Source organism: Bufo gargarizans, chromosome 2, assembly GCF_014858855.1.
Source record: "Bufo gargarizans isolate SCDJY-AF-19 chromosome 2, ASM1485885v1, whole genome shotgun sequence".
NCBI classification, from domain to species: domain Eukaryota; kingdom Metazoa; phylum Chordata; class Amphibia; order Anura; family Bufonidae; genus Bufo; species Bufo gargarizans.
The window spans coordinates 457,036,319-457,056,898 of NC_058081.1; the positions used below are offsets into that span (position 1 = coordinate 457,036,319).

The 20,580-nt window shown below is 40.1% G+C and overlaps 1 protein-coding gene across 11 annotated transcripts in view; it reads right to left on the reverse strand.

Moving 5' to 3' along the window:
- The window catches only part of LOC122928299 (protocadherin gamma-A4-like), a 299,736-nt gene that overhangs the window by 98,737 nt on the left and 180,419 nt on the right, over positions 1-20,580 (reverse strand). For 2 of the 11 annotated variants that reach the window (XM_044281017.1, XM_044281021.1), the window contains exon 1: positions 3,501-6,018. The exons of the other annotated variants lie outside the window; for them this stretch is intronic. In XM_044281017.1, coding sequence (XP_044136952.1) covers positions 3,501-5,915 — 2,415 coding nt within the window. In that variant the 5' untranslated portion in view covers positions 5,916-6,018. Of the gene's footprint in view, positions 1-3,500; positions 6,019-20,580 lie in introns of those variants that run through there. 11 annotated transcript variants of the gene reach the window in all.

Here is a 20,580-nt window from a genome sequence, read left to right on the forward strand (position 1 = left end):
ACACCATCTACGGAAAAAGTACACTGGATGTCAGATATTTTTTGAGGCGCACAGTTTACACTAAAAATGTGGCACAGCTAATGTCACTGTCTGCAACGGACACTGTCTACAAAAAAAGTACAGTGGATGTCAGATATTTTTTTGATGTGCACACTTTACACTGTTGCGGTGTCGCAGCTAATGTCGCATTCCACAGCTGACACCGTCTACGGAAAAAGGACACTGTATGTGCAACATATTTTTGGGATGCGCACACTTTACACAGAAGATGTTGTGCAGCTAATGTCACTTTCCGCAGCGGACACCGTCCACGGAAAAAGGACACTGTATGTCACAGATATTTTTTGGAATGCACACACTTTACACAGTACACAGGAGATGTTGCGCAGCTAATGTCACTGTCCGCAGCTGAAACCGTCCACGGAAAAATTACACTGGGAGTCAGATATTTTTTGTATGCACACACTTTAGGCTACTTTCACACTAGCGTTCAGAGCGGATCCGTTCTGAACGGATCCGCTCATATAATGCAGACGGTGGCTCCGTTCAGAACGGATCCGTCTGCATTATATTGTATAAAATTGTGTATATTGTATAAAAAAGTGTGAAAGTAGCCTGAGCGGATCCGTCCAGACTTTTACATTGAAAGTCAATGGTGGACGGATCCGTTGAGCCATAGTGTGTCATCTTCAAACGGATCCGTCCCCATTGACTTACATTGTAAGTCTGGACGGATCCGCATGCCTCCGCAAGCAGCATTCAGGTGTCCGCCTGCTGAGCGGAGCGGAGGCTGAACGCCGCCAGACTGATGCATTCTGAGTGGATCCGCGTCCACTCAGAATGCATTAGGGATGGACGGAAGCGTTCGGGGCCGCTTGTGAGCCCCTTCAAACGGAGCTCACAAGCGGACAGCCGAACGCTAGTGTGAAAGTAGCATTACAGAGGAAATGTGGCGCAGCTGATGTCATTGTCCTCAGCGGACACTGTCTATGGAAAAAGGACACTGTATGTCACAGATATTTCTGGGATGCGCACACTTTACACTGGAGATGTGGAGCAGCTAATGTCACTGTCCGCAGCTGACACCGTCTACGGAAAAGTACACTGGATGTCAGATATTTTTTGGAATTACACACTATACACAGGAGATGTGGAATAGCTAACGTCACTGTCTGCAGCGGACACCGTCTACGGAAAAAGTACACTGTATGTCACACATATTTTTGGGATACGCAGCTAATGTCACTGTCCGCAGCGGACATCGTCTACGTAAAAAGTACACTGAATGTGAGATATGTTTTGGATGCGCACACTTTACACAGGAGATGTGGTGCAGCAAATGTCACTGTCCGCAGCTGACACAGTCTACGGAAAAGTACACTGGATGTCAGATACTTTTTGGATGCGCATACTTTAAACAGCAGATGTGGCGCAGCTAATGTCACTGTCTGCAGCGTACACCGTCTACAGAAAAAAGACACTCTATGTCACAGATATTTTTGGGATGCGCACACTTTACACAGGAAATGTGGCACAGCTAATATCACTGTCCGCAGCGGACGCCGTCTATTGAAAACGTACTCTGTATGTCACAGATATATTTTGGATGCTCACACTTTACACTGCAGATGTGGCCCAGCTAATGTCGCTGTCCGCAGCAGACACCGTCTATTGAAAAAGTACACTGTATGTCACAGAAATTACTTGAATGCGCACACTTTACATTGAAGAGGTGGTGCAGCTAATGTCACTGTCTCAGCGGACACCGTCTATGGAAGAAGTACACTGGATGTCAGATATTTTTTGGATGCGCACACTATACACTGGAGATGTGGCGCAGCTAATGTCACTGTCCTCAGCGAACACCATCTACCGAAAAAGTACACTGGATGTGAGATATCTTTTGGACGCGCACACTTTACACTGGAGATGTGGCACAGCTAATGTCACTGTCCGCAGCGGACACCGTCTACGGAAAAAGTACACTGGATGTCAATGATAATTTAGGGATGCGCACACTTTACACAGGAGATGTGTTGCGGATAATTTAACTTTCCGCAGCGGCATATTAGATGCTATTTAGCACAGGATGCGCTAAAAATATATATTGCTGCTGTCACACACAATAGTCCTTAAATGGACTTTTGGGTCTCTGAAAAGTTTTTGTAATAAAAATCTTCCATTAACACTCCCTACACTGTCTTTCCCTTCCTATGCTCAGCTTTCTCTGACGAAAACTGAGCCAAACGCGTATCATCATATGAAAAAGCACCCGATGACATGTTCTGGCCAGTCAATCACTGTAATGCCAGTAGCCAACATCAGTATGGCATTACAGTGCGTGCCAGTACCTCCTTGCATGTTTATTGGCTGCATAGCAGGCAAAAACATAAGGTGCCGGGAGGAGAGTCGAGCAATCCGTTCGAGCACATGCAGGACTTGGCCAAGTACCGCCATGTGCCAAACATCGAGATGCTCGAGCCGAACAGGTGTTTGGCCGAGCATACTTGATCATCACTAGTTAATTCACCTTTTTCATAAATAAATAAAAAATTACAATAAGTAAAATTCATTTAAAAAATCATAAAAATTAATAAAAAGTGAAATGCAGAAAATAAAAAATTTGAAAGTTATAGGAATAGTTACTAGTATTAGCAAATAGTATAGCAGACTGTGTACACACATACACCCCCCTTTTTTATTCGTAAAAAAGTAAAATAAAAAATATACATATATTAATTTTTGCAATAGTATAGTGAGAGGAATTTGTGTGTGTAAAATACAAACATATGCAATTTTTTTTCTTTTTGCTGTCTTAATTTTTTTAAAAAAAATCTAGGTATTCGTTTTAGATATATTTATGATAGCAAGATATTTTTTCTTCATGAACTATACAAATGTTTTCTGGGAAAAAATATTGACAGCATTCTCAGGATAAGTCATTAATGTCTGATTCATGGGGTTCCGAAACCTATCACAGCCACCGTGCAGCTGATTGAAGAGACTAAGAGACTTCATTATGTAGTGGATATGCTTGGGATTGCATAATAGACCCACTTACATGAGTGTGACGGAGCTACGCCTAGGTCATGTGACTCAGGACACACTGGCTTAGTTAGAGGCCTGGATACAGCCTTTACAAATGACTAATTAGCAGGTGTGCTGGGAGTTTTACCCCACCAATCAAATATTAATGACCTTTTCTTTGAAGTCAAGGTGGAGGGCCTATTAGTGATTGACAGCTATTACAGTCTTAGAGGGAAGGTTGTCAATCACTGATAGGACCGCCTTCTCGACTTTAAAACCAAGATAGAGCAAGAAATTAAAATGAATGAAATCCAAGTTATATTGAATCTTTTCCCACAAAACTATTTAATAATTTGCTCTGCATCTCCTGCTCTATAGCATGCTTCCTTCAGCTCAGACACCATTTCAACGTAACAGGTTCCCTTTAAGTATCAACAGATAAATGCTGATTTACAAATGTCATAAAAACATACCTGTGAAATGACATTTTCTATAGGTGGACAGTTCTTTAACATTTCACTTCCAATGCCAGAATCATCAGCATCTATTAGACTGTCAACTGGAACATTGTGATGAGGTTTAACAAATGCAAATTCCTGGTCATGTGGATCCAGAGTTACACAAACATCATAGGAATATGGCAGAGGTAATGTTCCACTGTTGAACTGTGAAATGAATCTGGGATCAACTGGTGGATATAGATTTGTACTCATAGATCCAAATGTGGTAGAAGACTTTGACTCTTTATATTTGGAGACAACTGCAATAATCACAGTCAACATAAAGAGAAAAGAAATCAATGCCAAGGCTATTACCAAGTAGAATTGTAGGTTGGACTGAGATTCTTCTTTGTTAGACTGACTGCTCAGCTCAGGAAGGATCTGATGAAAATTACCTGCAATCACCATGTTTATAGTGACTGAAGCTGAGCGGGATGGAATCCCATTGTCTTTTACTAGAACCACAATTCCATGTTTCATGATGTCTCTTTCTTGAAATAAATGTGAAGTCCTGATCTCCCCTGTGTGCTGGTCAATGGTGAAGAGTGATGGTTCTGAAGACTGTAAAAAGTAAGACAACCAGGCATTGTGTCCAGAGTCAGCATCCACTGCCACCACTTTAGATACTAAAGATCCTTTTTCAGAAGTCCAAGGGACCATCTCAAATGTTGAACTATCAACCTCTGGTGATGGGTACAGAATAATTGGTGAATTATCATTCTGGTCGACTATATATATTTTTAGTGTTGTACTGCTGTTCAGAGATGGAGATCCACTGTCTCTGGCAATTATTTGGATATTAAATTCTTTATGTTTCTCATAATCAAATGACTGTTGCGCATAAATGACACCAGTTATGGGATTTATAGAGATATAGTAATGTAGGGAATCTTCTTTATTAGCTTTGGTCATTATAGAATATGTTATTTTAGAATTGTCTTCACTGTCCATATCTCTTGCTTGAATACAAAATATTGAAGCTCCTGGTAAATTATTTTCTGTCACAAATGCGGAGTACATCAACTTTCCGAACACTGGTGCATTGTCATTGATATCTGATATACCCAGTTGGATAACCTTTATAGAACTCATTTCAGGAGACCCTTTATCTGAGGCTTGTATTGTGATGTTGTAGGATGATGTTTTTTCCCTATCTAGAGCACTCTTTGTAATAATTTTATAGAACTTTCCAGTTGATGATATTAACTCAAATGGTAAATCACCTTTTATTGCACATTGAACTTCACCATTTTCTCCTGAGTCACGGTCATGAACTTTAATCAGAGCCACTACAGTTCCAGGGTTGGAATCCTCAGGAATATGATCTGACGATGAGGTTATAGAAATTTCAGGAGCATTGTCATTTTCATCTGTTATTTCTATTAAAACTTTAGCATGAGCAGCTAGGCCGCCTCCATCTTGCGCTTGCACAGAAATTTCATAATAATTTCTTACTTCATAATCTAAGTTTCCCCATGTTCTAATTTCTCCATTTTGGGAATCAACAAGAATATTATCTACTGTGGTACTAATAGAGTAAGTGATCTGTGCATTGATGCCTTCATCATCATCACTTGCACTGACTTGCAGAATTGTTGAATTCACCGGTATATTTTCCCTAACACTTACTTTATATACATCCTGTGTAAATACTGGGGAATTATCATTGAAGTCAGTGATAATGATGTTTATTAAGGCAGTTCCTGTCTGTACAGGATTTCCACCATCAGAAGCTGTTAGAATGAGTTCATGCCTGTCTTGTGTCTCTCGGTCTAGAGGTTTCTCTAGTATAAGCTCTGGAAATACACTGCCATCAGAGCTGACCTTCTCTCCAAGAGCAAAATACTGATTTGTACTGAGTTTGTAGCTTATCAGAGAATTAATACCTATATCCAAATCTTCAGCTTTTTGTAAAACAAAGCTTCTTCCTGGAGAGGACAATTCTCTCATTTCTAATGTCAATATGTTATGATGAAATTTAGGAGGATTGTCATTTATGTCCTGAATATCAATCTTAACAGTGAAGACATTTAGTGGATTTTCTACCACAGCATCAAATATAAGGACACAATCAGCTGCAGCTCTACACAATGTCTCCCTGTCTATCCTATCAGCAATGTATAGGTTTCCATTATCCAGATTTATACTGAAATATTTCTCTGACAGATCAGATGCAATGTGTAATTTTCTTCTGGAGAGATCCTTAACATTTAATTGAAGATCGTTTGCTAAATTTCCAACAATTGAACCTTTTCTTAATTCTTCATTAATAGAGTAATGAATCTGACCAGAGACTGAATGACACATCCAGGAAAATAAAAATGGAAATATTACTTGCCATCTGAGTCCTTTGATTAATTGTCCTTCCGGCAGTTTTAATTCAGCCATCCTTCTTCCTACCAGAAATATAACAGTGGAGTTTCTTGTTATAATCCAGTGGAATTATAGAATCATAGAGATGTCTTTCTTCTTAGGAGTCTGAACCATGTCACATCCTAGTGTGAAATGCTGTGTATTTCTCCTTTCTGTTGAACACTGTCTACAATCATGGAGGTGATTCTGGATTTGTAGAATATTTGGTGAACAGCGGCGCTTTGAGGCGTATATCGGGAACTGCAGCATCAGTTACTTAAGTTCATTGCCATCAGAGTCTATTTAAGTATTTGTATGTCAAAAGTAATAGCATATATGCAATAATATCCAAATATAATTGACCCACAGGCAAGATATAATTATAAAAAAAACTTTAATATAACAAGCATAAATAAATAGAATGAGCACCAACTCAGCTTAACTGAATCTGATCAAAATCTGAAGTAAAAACTCCTTGGCCCACATCAACGCAAATCTAAAATGTAAAAAATTCCAGGGCTTCCTAAAGTCTTATGGGGTTATTTATCAAACTGGTGTAAAGTAGAACTGGCTTAGTTGCCCATAGCAGCCAATCAGATTCCACATTTCATTTTTGACAGTTCCTTTGGAAAATGAAAGGTGGAATCTGATTGGTTGCTATGGGCAACTAAGTCAGTTCTACTTTATACCAGTTTGGTAAATTACCCCATTAATTTAATATCCATAAAATGGTTGATACAATTCAAAGTCTACATATTTTAAAAACTGGAGGTGCTCTTGATACTGAATTATGAGCAGGAACCCTTTTAGTTTACAATGGCTTAGAGTTTGGATTGTATTTCCTGTTTTTATGGATATTCATTGAAGACTTTCAATTTTAAGAAGTGCTGGAATTTAATATTTTTAAACTTATTAAATACATTTCAAAGTTAGGTTATTTCTACTACTATAGCAAAGGAAATATTCAAGCAAGATAGCCGTGGCAGCCTCTTTGCACTCAAATGGATGAGGTAAGTACAATTTATTTATTTATTTAATCCACTCCTGAAAGGCTTTAGTATTGATTTCAGATGCCGCGACCATTGAAGAACGCGGCATCTGAAGGATTGCTTTGCAATATGTAAATATGGCCCTAAATATCACAAGCATATCCTTAAAGAGGTGTTCCAGCTTTTATTACATGAGGAACTATTCTCGGGATTATTATTATTTTAAAGCACCATTACTTCTATGGCACTTTACATCAAGAAGTGGTTACACACATGATAAGAATACAATAAACAAGACATTATTAGCAGACTGGTATAAAGGGGGAGAGGACCCTGCCCGCAAGAGCTGATCGGTGGGGATCTGACACCCTGTACCCTTACTGATGAGCAGTTTGAGTGTACAGTAGTTACAGAGCTGGAAGTCGGCACCAGAACTGCTCATCTCTGTTTGTGTAGTGGAGGGAGCTCATAACTACAACACTGTACCTTTGAAGGCAATGGGAGCAGCACTGCAGTTACATACTTAATCCAGTGCACAGTTGATTGAGCTGTGTAGTTCCAGCTGTGACCACCAGCCCTGAAGCTACACCCAAACAGCTAATTGGCAGGGGCGGGGGTGTTGTATAGGATAGGCCATCACTAAAAGAAGGATAACCTCTTTAACGTTACCAGTACTGTATGTCGCTGTCATTAATTAATTGAGTCAAAATCTGACACAAAGCTTAGTCACATAGAAATTGTATTTAGCATTGATACTTCTTATATTTAAAGGAGTAATTTGGAGTTAATCTCTATTGGTGGGGGTCCTACTGCTGGTTCCCACACACATCATGAGAATGGGGAACCTGTACCTTACAGGGTCCCCTGAATTGATCAGGGTAGCAGGTCCTACACTGATGCTCCATCAGTACAGGGAAGGGTACAGGGAAGCCATTCTCAGGATTGGAGGTAAGTTCAACTTGACAGAAAACCCCACTAATATCTTACACAAATTCATTAAGTTAACACTTGTACACAGACCTTTCTTGTAGATCTCGTTCTATAGGAACAGTAAAGTAATTTGTACATTTCTGCCTTTCCATTTTTTTCCTTTTTTGAGACTTAATTGCAGACACATGAGTCACATAAAAATTCAGCTTAATGAGGAAGAAAACTGCCTAAAAGAAAATGGTCTTTGTTTCCCATAGCAACCAATCACAATGCAGCTTTCATGTTTAAAAGCATTATAAAAATTTAAACTGCATTGTGACGGTTTGTGTTTTAGATATTTGTCATACATGTTCCCCAATGTACAGTATTTATAGCAACATTCACATCTCATCTCAACAAAAATCACTAGAAAAGTTTTTTTTTTTAAATTGATGTCTTCCCTAGTGTAATTATAGGAACATTATATAACTAAAAATCAAACATTTGAATCTCACTATTACTTCAAACAATCTCTAGAAACATCAGTTTTCATAAATCTGTCCGGTATAATAATAAGAATATTCACATTTCATTATCACTGCAAAAAATCATTAAAACATTATTTTTCATAAATCTGCCCCAGTGTATTTATAGGGACACTTCACTCACAAAAGATCAACATTTCTCGGGCTCAGTTTACTATTGATGGACTTCTGATGCTTCACTAAAGGTTTAGTACAAGAATGGAGGGGAAGTTGGCAAAACCCTCCACTTAGTCAGACCTTTAAAGTGAAGCAGGGCTGATTGGGAATGAATGAAAAGAAGCCCAATGTTTTAGGTACGTTCAAATTGATAGAAGGCGTAGAAGCTTACGTAAGCAGGGACAACAGAAGTAGACAGGGCCAGCAATACTTTAGTGCAGCACAAAATACCACCCTAACAGAACCAAATTCCACAGTGCAGCACAATATACTGCCACCCCGCCATAGTATTTAACTGTATCACTGTCCTGCGGATACCAATACAGTTTGATTCATGAGAGCACCTGTCGGCAGTAGAAAAGTGCATAAGTACCTGATGTATCTAGCATTAATTAATTCTAAGAGGATCAGATTGTCATGTACTGTATGTGGTTGGTGTCTGTGAAGAGGACTTAGGTGATCCCCTGGCCATTGACCCATTGGGAAATTTTCTTGTACGGTCTACGGACAATCCTCCCCTGAAGAGAAGCTTGTTTACCTCCTTCTTTATGCTGGCTTCACAATCCTTTTCCTCCAGACTTGCAATGCTCCTCTGGGCTCCCTTGCTTTAAACATCTGGTTTGACATCACCGCCACCAGTAACCAGGAGCTTAGTGGAGCGTCACAGGCCAGGAGAATGAATGGATATACAGTGTCAGGAATCAGCTAAGTAAGGTCTAGCCAATTGGGGAAAGAGGGAGTTGTCTATAAAGTACAATGCGGTTCAAAAGGTAAAGTTAAAATCTTTAACGGTATCACTCTTGTCGTGAGACATTTCTCCAGTTTCTATGCTTCTGTCACGGCCCCTCTCATGACAGAGGTGAGAAGATCAGGGAGATTGGTAGCACATGAGGCTATCTGACAGTCTCTGTTCTCACCTTGCAGTTTGTTGTTTAGTAATGACCACACCCCTTGTCAGGTTTTGCCTGTGGTCATCACTGAGGTTCTATTTAGTTTACTTTCACACTGCTTACCATGCAGTTGATATTTCCTGATTGGTGTTTGTTGAGATGGTATGTTGTTCATGTGGATCACCATCTTCTCTATTGCCTCTTTAAAGATAAGTGCTTTTGTTGTGAATTTTGTTGTTACTCTTGTTTGTTGTGTTTCTAGGCCTCAGGGAGATGCCGGGTCCTTCACCTGGGAAAGAACCAGTAGTCTCTTTCACTGCCACCGTTCCTAGGGCTTCCAGGGTCTCTATGGCCTAGGTTCCGGTGTAAGAGTTTTTCCACCTTCAGGGTCTACTCATACTGGCAGGAGTCAGGGAGAGATCTAGGGATTTGTAGGAGGTCACAATCCCTCTTCCTTAGCTTTGAGGTCTAGACTCTGGTTTATTTCCTTCTGTGTGTTTTCTTGTGTTGTCCCCTCCCCATTACGTGTGACAGCTACCCCTTTACTGGAATAAAATTGCGACACAATTTATGTCTTCTTATAAGGCTTCAACTGGTAACTCTAGAGTGAAATTAATTAACATAGTTAATCACATCCAGTTGCCCACGCACTTTGCAACACTGAAATGAGTGGTGCAAAAAATACAAAACTTAAGCTTAAAAAGCCCTATTGTTGACTTTTTGAAGCCAGAATTCTAGAATGCAGAGCTTGACATATTCCACTGTCAACCACAACAAGGTAGATAATCCTATATATCTCTTAATTTAACTGTAAGCCTGCAGGCTGTGAATTAATCCCATCCTTCTCTGACTGTGGTAGTAGTGGGTAATTCTAGTGATGATCAAGCACCATAGTGCTCGGGTGCTCAGGGGCTCGGGCCAAACACATCGGGATGCTCGGGTTCTCTACCAAGCACCCAAGTATAATGGAAGTCAATGGGAAAACCTGAGCATTAAACCAGGCACTCCCTGCTCTGAAGAGAAGAGGGTGCATGGTTCATAGGAAAAGGTCAGAAATTGATGAAAACACCACCAAAATGGTTCGGGAACAGCATGGGGAGGATGTCTGGATGCTTCTTGGACTCCCAGGTCACTGCTGGGAACGATGTTGTCCGAGTAGAACACCACTTTTACAGAGAGAATAATGCTCACAAAACCAAAGATAAAATTGATTTTAGAGAAAAAAGTGTTAGGTATATTTTCTTGTGTATAAAGTGCAAGTGCTGCCAAAAATTACAAGGAAGAGGCACTCCAATACAACCTGTATATCACATAAAGGAGGGCCTCATTCACATTGCAGTACAATTGTTCAAGTAGTAGGACTCCTACACTAATAAAGCCTATCCACTAAGTTAAAGGGCTGCCAAAAATTACAGGGAACCAGCCGTACAATACACTCTTTGTTACACATAAAGAAGGGCATCATATACAGCCTTGAATAATTATGATTGATGGTCTGCTAGTGAACCTCAAAAACATTTGGAGCAAGGACCTGTTGATCTGACCATCTAAAACATTATGGTCGAGGGCCTGCTGCCGCTTTGGTGACTCTAGATAACCTGGACCCGAGCGCATTTCCCAGTGATGGCGAGGATCCATTCGGATGTCTGCCCTATCAACTTTCAGCTCCAACCACGGTGACCACGGGTAATGGGGAATCAGGGTTTGATTCCAGAGAGGGAGCCTGAGAAACAGCTACGGCTACCACTTCCAAGCAAGGCAGCATGCGCGCAAATTACATATTAGGTATAATTAGGTGAGGGCCTGCAGATGAGCTAACCCTCAAAAAGATTTTTGGTGAGGGCCTGCTAGTGAGCTGACCCTTTAAAAGATTGTAGGTGAGGGCCTGAAGGTGAGCTGACCCTGTAAAAGAATGTAGATGAGGGCCTGCTTGTGAGCTGACCCTCAAAAAAATTGTAGGTGAGGGCCTGCTGGTGAGCTGACCATCTAAAAGATTGTAGGTGAGGGCCTGCAGGTGAGCTGACCCTTTAAAAGATTGTAGGTAAGGGCCTGCTGCTGAGCAGGGATGCTCAACCTGCAGCCCTCCAGCTGTTGCAAAACTACAACTCCCAGCATTCTCAGACAGTCTACAGCTATCAACCTGCAGCAGTGCAATGTGGGAGTTGTAGTTTTACAACAGCTGGAGGGCCGCAGGTTGAGCATCCCTGCTCTAAAACATTATAATTGAGGGCCTGCTGCTGAGCTGACCATTAAAAAAATTATGGGAGAGTGCCTGCTGCTTAGCCGAACATTGAAAAAATTCACCGTGTTCAAAGCAGGCCGGATCGCCTGAATAGTTCTATTTTGTAGGTTTTCGGAAATGGGGCCATGATTAAGATGAATGGCCGGGGGCATCCGTATTGTGCCGCTAGAGGTGAAATTCTAGGAGCTGCGCAAGACGAACCAAAGCAAAAGCATTTGCCAGAAATGTTTTTATTAATCAAAACCGAAAGTCGGAGGTTCAAAGACGATCAGATACCGTCGTAGTTCCGACCATAAATGATGACACCGTCTATCGAAAAAGTACACTGAATGTCACAGATACATTTTAGAAGCGCACATGTTACACTGCAGATGTAGAATGTGTCGGCAGATAAGAACCATTTGGCCCATCTAGTCTGCCCAATATACTAAATACTATGGATAGCCCCTGGCCCTATCTTATATGAAGGATGACCTTATGCCTATCCCATGCATGCTTAAACTCCTCCACTGTATTTGCAGCTACCACTTCTGCAGGAAGGCTATTCCATGCATCCACTACTCTCTCAGTAAAGTAATACTTCCTGATATTACTTTTAGACCTTTGCCCCTCTAATTTAAAACTGTCCTCTTGTAGCAGTTTTTCTTCTTTTAAATATTCTCTCCTCTTTTACCTTGTTGATTCCCCTCTGTCTCGTCTTTCTTCCAAGCTATACATGTTAAGGTCCTTTAATCTTTCCTGGTAAGTTTTATCCTGCAATCCATGTACCAGTTTAGTAGCTCTTCTCTGAACTCTCTCCAAAGTATCAATATCCTTCTGGAGATATGGTCTCCAGTACTGAGCACAATACTCCAAATGAGGTCTCACTAGTGCTCTGTAGAGCGGCATGAGCACCTCCCTCTTTCTACTGGTAATTCCTCTCCCTATACACCCAAGAATTCTGCTAGCATTTCCTGCTGCTCTATGACATTGTCTGCCTACCCTTAAGTCTTCTGAAATAATGATACCTAAATCCCTTTCCTCAGATACTGAGGTTAGGACTGTATCACGGATTTTATATTCTGCTCTTGGGTGCATTATCTTGCACTTATCAACATAAAATTTTAGTTGCCAGATTTTTGACCATTCCTCTAGTTTTCCTAAGTCCTTTTCCATTTGGTGTATCCCTCCAGGAACATCAACCCTGTTACAAATCTTTGTGTCATCAGCAAAAAGACACACCTTACTATTGAGGCCTTCTGCAATTTCGCTGACAAAGATATTGAACAATATGGGTCCCAGAACTGATCCCTGAGGTACCCCACTGGTAACAAGACCTTGGTCTGAATATACTCCATTGACTACAACCCTCTGTTGCCTGTCCCTCAGCCACTGCCTAATCTATTCAACAATATGGGAGCCAAGCCCAAAGACTGCACTTTATTGATAAGCCTTCTATGTGGGACAGTATCAAAAGCCTTAATAAAGTCTAGATAAGCGATGTCTACTGCACCTCCTCCATCTATTATTTTAGTCACCCAATAAAAATAAAAAATAAGATTAGTTTGATATGATCTTCCTGAAGTAAACCCATGCTGTTTTTCATCTTTCAATCCATGGGATTTTAGATGTTTCATAATCCTCTCCTTAAGTATGGTTTCCATTAATTTCCCCACTATTGATGTCAGGCCTACCGGCCTATAGTTGTTCGATTCCTCCCTACTACCTTTCTTGTGAATGGGCACAACATTTTCTAATTTCCAATCTTCTGGGACGACTCCTGTTGCCAGTGATTGGTTAAATAAATCTAAGATTGGTTAAATAAATCTGTGGCACTGGTAATGTCACTGTCCGTAGAAGACACCGTCTACGGAAAATGTACACTGGATGTTACAGATAAATTTTAGAAGCGCACACGTTACACTGCAGATGTGGCGCTGGTAATGTCACTCTCCGCAGCAGACACCGACGACAGAAAAAGTACACTGGATGTTGCAAATACATTTTGAAGCATATAAGTTACATTACAGATGTGGCGCTGGAAATGTTGCTGTCCGCAGCAGACACCGTCTACGGAAAAAGTATACAATATGTCACAGATAAATTTTAGAAGCGCACACGTTACACTGCAGATGTGGCACTAGTAATGTCACTGTCCGCAGCAGAGACCGTTTACAGAAAAAGTACACTGTATGTCACAGATATATTCTATGGATGCGCACACTTTACGCAGGAGATGTGGAGCAGCTAATGTCACTGTCCACAGCTGACACCGTCTATGGAAAAGTACACTGGATGTCAGATTTTTTTTTGGAAGCGCACACTCTACACTGGAGATGTGGCGCAGCTAATGTCACTGTTTGCAACGGACACTGTCTACAAAAATAGTACAGCGGATGTCAGATATTTTTTTGATGCACACACTTTACACTGTTGAGCTGTCGCAGCTGATGTCACTGTATGCAGTGGACACCGTCTACGGAATAAGTACACTGTATGTCACAGATATTTTTGGGATGCGCACACTTTACACTGGAGATGTGGTGCAGCTAATGTCACTGTCTGCAGCGGACACCGTTTATGGAAAAAGTACACTGGATGTCACAGATATTTTTTGGATGCGCACACTTTACATAGGAGATGTGTAGCAGCTAATGTCACTGTCCGCAGCTGACACCGTCTACGAAAAGTACACTGGATGTCAGATATTTTTGGGATGCACACACTTTACACTGGAGATGTGGCGCAGCTAACGTCACTGTCTGCAGCGGACACCGTCTATGGAAAAAGTACACTCTATGTCACAGATATATTTGGGATGCACACACTTTACACAGGAGAAGAAGTTGCGCAGCTAATGTCACTGTCTGCAGCGGACACCGTCCATGGAAAAAGTACACTGGGTATCAGATATTTTTGGGATGCGCACACTTTACACTGGAGATGTGGCGCAGCTAATGTCACTGTCTGCAGCGGACACCATCTACGGAAAAAAGACACTCTATGTCACAGATATTTCTGGGATGCGCATACTTTACACAGGAGATGTGGCGTAGCTAATATCACTGTCCGCAGCGGACACCGACTATTGAAAAAGTACTCTGCATGTCACAGATATATTTTGGATGCGCACACTTTACACTAGAGATGTGGCCCAGCTAATGTCACTGTCCGCAGAGGACACAGTCTATTGAAAAAGTACACTGTATGTCACAGATATTAATTGGATGCGCACACTTTACATTAAAGAGGTGGTGCAGCTAATGTCACTGTTTCAGCGGACACCATCTACGGAAAAAAGTACACTGGATGTCAGATATTTTTTGGATGAGCACACTTTACTCTGGAGATGTGGCGCAGCTAATGTCACTTCCCGTAGTGGACACCGTCTACGGAAAAAGTACACTGGATGTCAGATTTGTTTTTGATGCGCAAACTTTACATTGAAGATATGGCGCAGCTAATCTCACTGTCCACAGCAAACACAGTCTATGGAAGAAGTACACTGGATATCAGATATTTTTTGGATGTGCACACTTTACACTGGAGATGTGGCACAGCTAATGTCACTGTCCGCAGCGGCCTATTAGATGCTATTTAGCACAGGATGCGCTAAAAATATATATTGCTGCTGTCACACAGAATTATCCTGAAAAGGACTTTTGTGTCTCTGAAAAGTATTTCTAATAAAAAATCTTCCAATAACACTGTCTACACTCTGTCCCTTCCTATGCACAGCTCTCCCTAAGACTGAGCAATTTAGCGCAGGCTGAGCTACAAACATATATTGATTCTATCACACACAATATTCCTTAAAAGGACTTTTGGGTTAAAAGTTTTTGTAATAAAAATCTTCCAATAACACTCCCTACACTGTCTTTCCCTTCCTATGCTCAGCTTTCCCTGAGTAAAACTGAGCCGAACACGTATCATCGGGTGCTTTATAGCACCCGATGACATGTTCTGGCCAGCCAATCACTGTAATGCCAGTAGCCAACATCGCTATGGCATTACAGTGTGTGCCAGTACCTCCCTGCATGTTTATTGGCTGCATAGCAGGCGAAAAACAGGTACAGGGAGGAGACTCGAAGATGAAATGCAGAAAATAAAAAAATTGAAAGTTATAGAAATAGTTACTAGTATTAGCAAATAGTATAGCAGACTGTGTACACACATACATCCCCCCTTTTTCATTCATAAAATTTAAAATAAAAAATATACATATATTCATTTTTGCAATATGGTGGAATTTGTGTGTGTAAAATACAAACATATGCATTTTTTTTTCCTTTTTGCTTTCTTAATAATTTTTTTTAAATCTAGGCATTCATTTTAGATATATTTATGATAGCAAGATATTTTTTCTGCATGAACTATACAAATGTTTTCTGGGAAAAAATATTGGCAGCATTCTCAGGATAAGTCATTAATGTCTGATTCATGGGGTTCCAACACCTATCACAGCCACCGTTCAGCTGATTGAAGAGACTAAGAGACTTTATTATGTAGTGGATATGCTTGGGATTGCAGAATAGACTCACTTACATGAGTGTGACGAAGCTACGCCTAGGTCATGTGACTCAGGACAAACTGGCTTAGTTAGAGGCCTAGATATGGCCTTTTCAAATGACTAATTAGCAGATGTGGTGAGAGTTTTACCCCACCAATCAAATATTAATGACCTTTTCTTTGAAGTCAAGGAGGAGGGCCTATCAGTGATTGACAGCTATTACAGTCTTAGAGGGAAGGCTGTCAGTCACTGATAGGACCGCCTTCTCGACTTTAAAGCGAACCTGTCACCAGTTTTATGGTGTCCTAACTAAGGGCAACATAAATAAGTGACTGATTCGCTTAGCAAAATGCTGGGTCACTATCTTTAATTGACCCAGTCAATCTGCCAACATCTTGTATTGAAAAGCTCCAGCTGATAATGATGAGTCATGTATATTCATGAGCTTCTGACTCTCCCCGCCCACCTGCTGCTTAATGACAGTTTGTTTCCATATGAATCAGCAGCAGGTGGGTAGGGGAGTGGCTATAGCTCAGAATTAAATATATGTTGGACTCAATGACATCACGCCGGACTCGAATCAGCTCATTAGCATGCAGCATGTGGCATCTTTGTGTGTATATTATGAGGTAGCCACCTGTCACACCAGTAAGTGAATACATCTAAGGTACTTTTTAGTAGTTAATGATTGTATATAATTAGTTAGATTATAATCAAATATCCACATGACAGGTTCCCTTTGAAGCCAAGAATAAGCAAGAAATTAAAATGAATGAAATACGAGTTATATTGATTCTTTTCCCACAAAACTATTTAATAATTTGCTCTGCATTTCCTGCTCTATAGCATGCTTCCTTCAGCTCAGATACCACCTCCACTTCCCATCCGGGCCATTTGCCCCCTTCCTGACCAGGCCTAATTTTGCAAATCTGACATATCTCACTTTATGTGGTAATAACTTTGGAACGCCTTTACTTATCCAAGTCATTCAGAGATTGTTTTCTCATGACACATTGTACTTCATGCTAGTCATAAATTCAATAGTCAATATATTTCACCTTTATTTATGAAAAAATAACAAATTTACCAAAAATTTTGAAAAATTTGCAATTTTCTAAATGTCAATTTCTCTGCTTTTAAAACAGAAAGTGATACCTCATAAAATATTTATCACTTAACATTCCCCATATGTCTACTTTATGTTGGCATCATTTTGGAAATGTCATTTTATTTTTTGGGGATGTTAGAAGGCTTAGAAGTTTAGAAGCAATTCTTAAAATTTTTAAGAAAATTGCCAAAACCCACTTTTTAAGGACCAGTTCAGGTCTGAAGTCACTTTGTGGGGCCTACATAGTGGATACCCCCATAAATGAGGCCATTGTAGAAACTACACCCCTTAAGTTACTTAAAACCAATTTTACAAACTTTGTTAACCCTTTAGGCGTGCCACAAGAATTAAAGGAAAATGGAGATCAAATTTCAAAATTTCACTTTTTGGGCAGATTTTCCATTTTAATCCAATTTTTTCTTTAACACATCGATGGTTAACAGCCAAACAAAACTCAATATTTATTAATGCCCCAAGAGGAAGTGTTAAGTGAAACGATCGTCGGGCGGCTGCTTCAGACCAGGGTCAGTAACGAAGCCTAATTGTTGCACTATTTGCACTTTAACAGTTTTTTTCTCCCCCTACAGTCTCTGCCTTGTGAGGGCTGCACCCAGGTTCACACTTCCTTAAGTGGTTGTAGTGTTCTATCATGTATGTCCTGGGTGCTATTGTTGCTATATGTGCCCCACTAAGCTGACACTGCCCCATTTTTGTATGGGGGGATACTAGTCCCTTTTTGGTTTGGAGCTCTTTCTGTTTATATACAATTATTTGTAACACCGTCGTGTTCCCATGATTTGCTGTCTTTTGTATATGTTTTAATGAAATACCATTTTTTGGATGTCTAATAAACGAATTAATTGATTTCAATAATTCTCTGTGTGGATGCTTTTTGAGCAGTGTAGGTGATAATACGATTAACTACATGTGAGATATTTATGATATTTTTGTTTTGGTGTTTTTCAATATTTATTAACCAGATTCTGCAGTTTACAGAAACACCCCACATGTGGTCATGAACTGCTGTATGGGCACATGGCAGGGCGCAGAAGAAAAGGAGCGCCACATTTTAGATGCCATGTCCTGTTTGAAGACCCCCTGATGCACCCTTACAGTAGAAACTCCCAAGAAGTGACCCCATTTTCTAAACTAGGAGATAAGGTGCCAGTTTTAGTAGTACTGTTTTTGGGTAAATATGATTTTTTGATCATTCATTATAACACTTTATGGGGCAAGATGACAAAAAATTGGTTGTTTTAGCACAGTTTTTATTTATTTATTTTTACAGAGTTCACCTTAGGGGTTCGGTCAAGTGCTATTTTTATAGAGCAGATCGGTATGGACATGGCGATACCTAATATGTATACTTTTTGTTATTTATTAGAATTTTACACAATAGTAGCATTTTTGAAGCAAGAAAATTATGTTTTAATGTGCCCATGTTCTGAGAGCTATATTTCTATTTATTTTTTTAACTATTTTCTTATGTAGGGGCTCATTTTTTGCTTGATGAGGTGATGGTTTTATCGGTACCATTTTGTGGGACATACGCCTTTTTGATCATTTGGTGTTGCACTTATTGTGATGTAAGGTGATAAAAATGGCTTTTTTTTTACACCTTTTTTTTTTACGGTGTTCACCCGAGAGGTTAGGTCATGTGATATTTTTATAGAGCTGGTTGTTATGGACGCGGCGATACCTAATATATATACTTTTTTTATTTATTTCACTTTAACACAATAATAGCATTTTTAAAACCAAAAAAATTATGTTTTAGTGTCTCCATGTTCTGAGAGCTATAGTTTTTATTTTTTGAGCGATTTTCTTATGAAGGGGCTCATTTTTTCCGGGATGAGGTGACGGTTTTATTGGTACCATTTTGTGGGACATACACCTTTTTGATCACTTGGTGTTGCACTTTTTGTGATGTAAGGTGACAAAAATGGCTTTTTTTGACACTTTTTTATTTTTTATTATAGTGTTTATCGGACTGGGTTGCTCATGTGATATATTTATAGAGCCGGCTGTCATGGACACGGCAATACCAAATATGTCTGTCTAATTGAATTTTTTTCTATTTTTAAAAAAAATGTATTCCTTACATGGGAAATTACTTTTTTACATGAAAAACTTTTTTTTTTTTTTTTGCACTTTGCATCCCCCATAAGGTCATACAAGACCTCTGGGAGACATTTACTTCATTAAAAAAAACAAATACATTTACTGTTGATTTCTCCTGTAACTGGGGCTGACATAGTAGCCCCAGTTACAGAAAAAATGCACCCCCTAGAGAGGCTGTACTGCGCAAGACAGTGCTGTACAGCCTCAGAGCAGGGCTGATCGAGGTCTTTGAAAGACCTCACACAGCTCCTGCACTCTCCGGTCCCGGCAATCACATGACCGCCGGGCTGGAACAGGAAGCGCATAGCGCTTCCTGCTATGTATGCACAGCGCTCGTTGTTTACAACGATCCAGAAGGCAGGGTCACCTGGTAACTGTCCCTGCCTTCCCTAAGGGTTGCCCTGCTGTTACTGACAGCGGGCAACCCGATAAGCAGCTGCACAATTAGAGTGCAGCTGAGATCTATGAAAGGACATTTTGAAACGTCTATTAGGAGATAGAGAACCACCTCTCAGACTTTATAGTTTATGGGCTGATAGGAGGTGGTTAAGTATCAACAGATAAATGCTGATTTACAAATTTCAAAAAAACATACCTGTGAAATGACATTTTCTATAGGTGGACAGTTCTTTAACATTTCACTTCCAATGCCAGAATCATCAGCATCTATTAGACTGTCAACTGGAACATTGTGCTGAGGTTTAAGAAATGCAAATTCCTGGTCATGTGGATCGAGAGTTACACAAACATCATAGGAATATGGCAGAGGTAATGTTCCATTGTTGAACTGTGAAATAAATCTGGGATCAACCTGTGGATACAGACTTGTACTCATAGATCCAAATGTGGTAGAAGACTTTGACTCTTTATATTTGGAGACAACTGCAATAATCACAGTTAATATAAAGAGAAAAGAAATCAATGCCAAGGCTATTACCAAGTAGAATTGTAAGTTGGACTGAGATTCTTCTTTGTTAGATTGACTGCTCAGCTCAGGAAGAATCTGATGAAAATTTCCTGCAATCACCATGTTTATAGTGACTGAAGCTGAGTGGCATGGAATCCCATTGTCTTTCACTAGAACCACAATTCCATGTTTCCTGATGTCTCTTTCTTGAAATAAATGTGAAGTCCTGATCTCCCCTGTGTGCTGGTCAATGGTGAAGAGTGATGGTTCTGAAGACTGTAAAAAGTAAGACAACCAGGCATTGTGTCCAGAGTCAGCATCCACTGCCACCACTTTAGATACTAA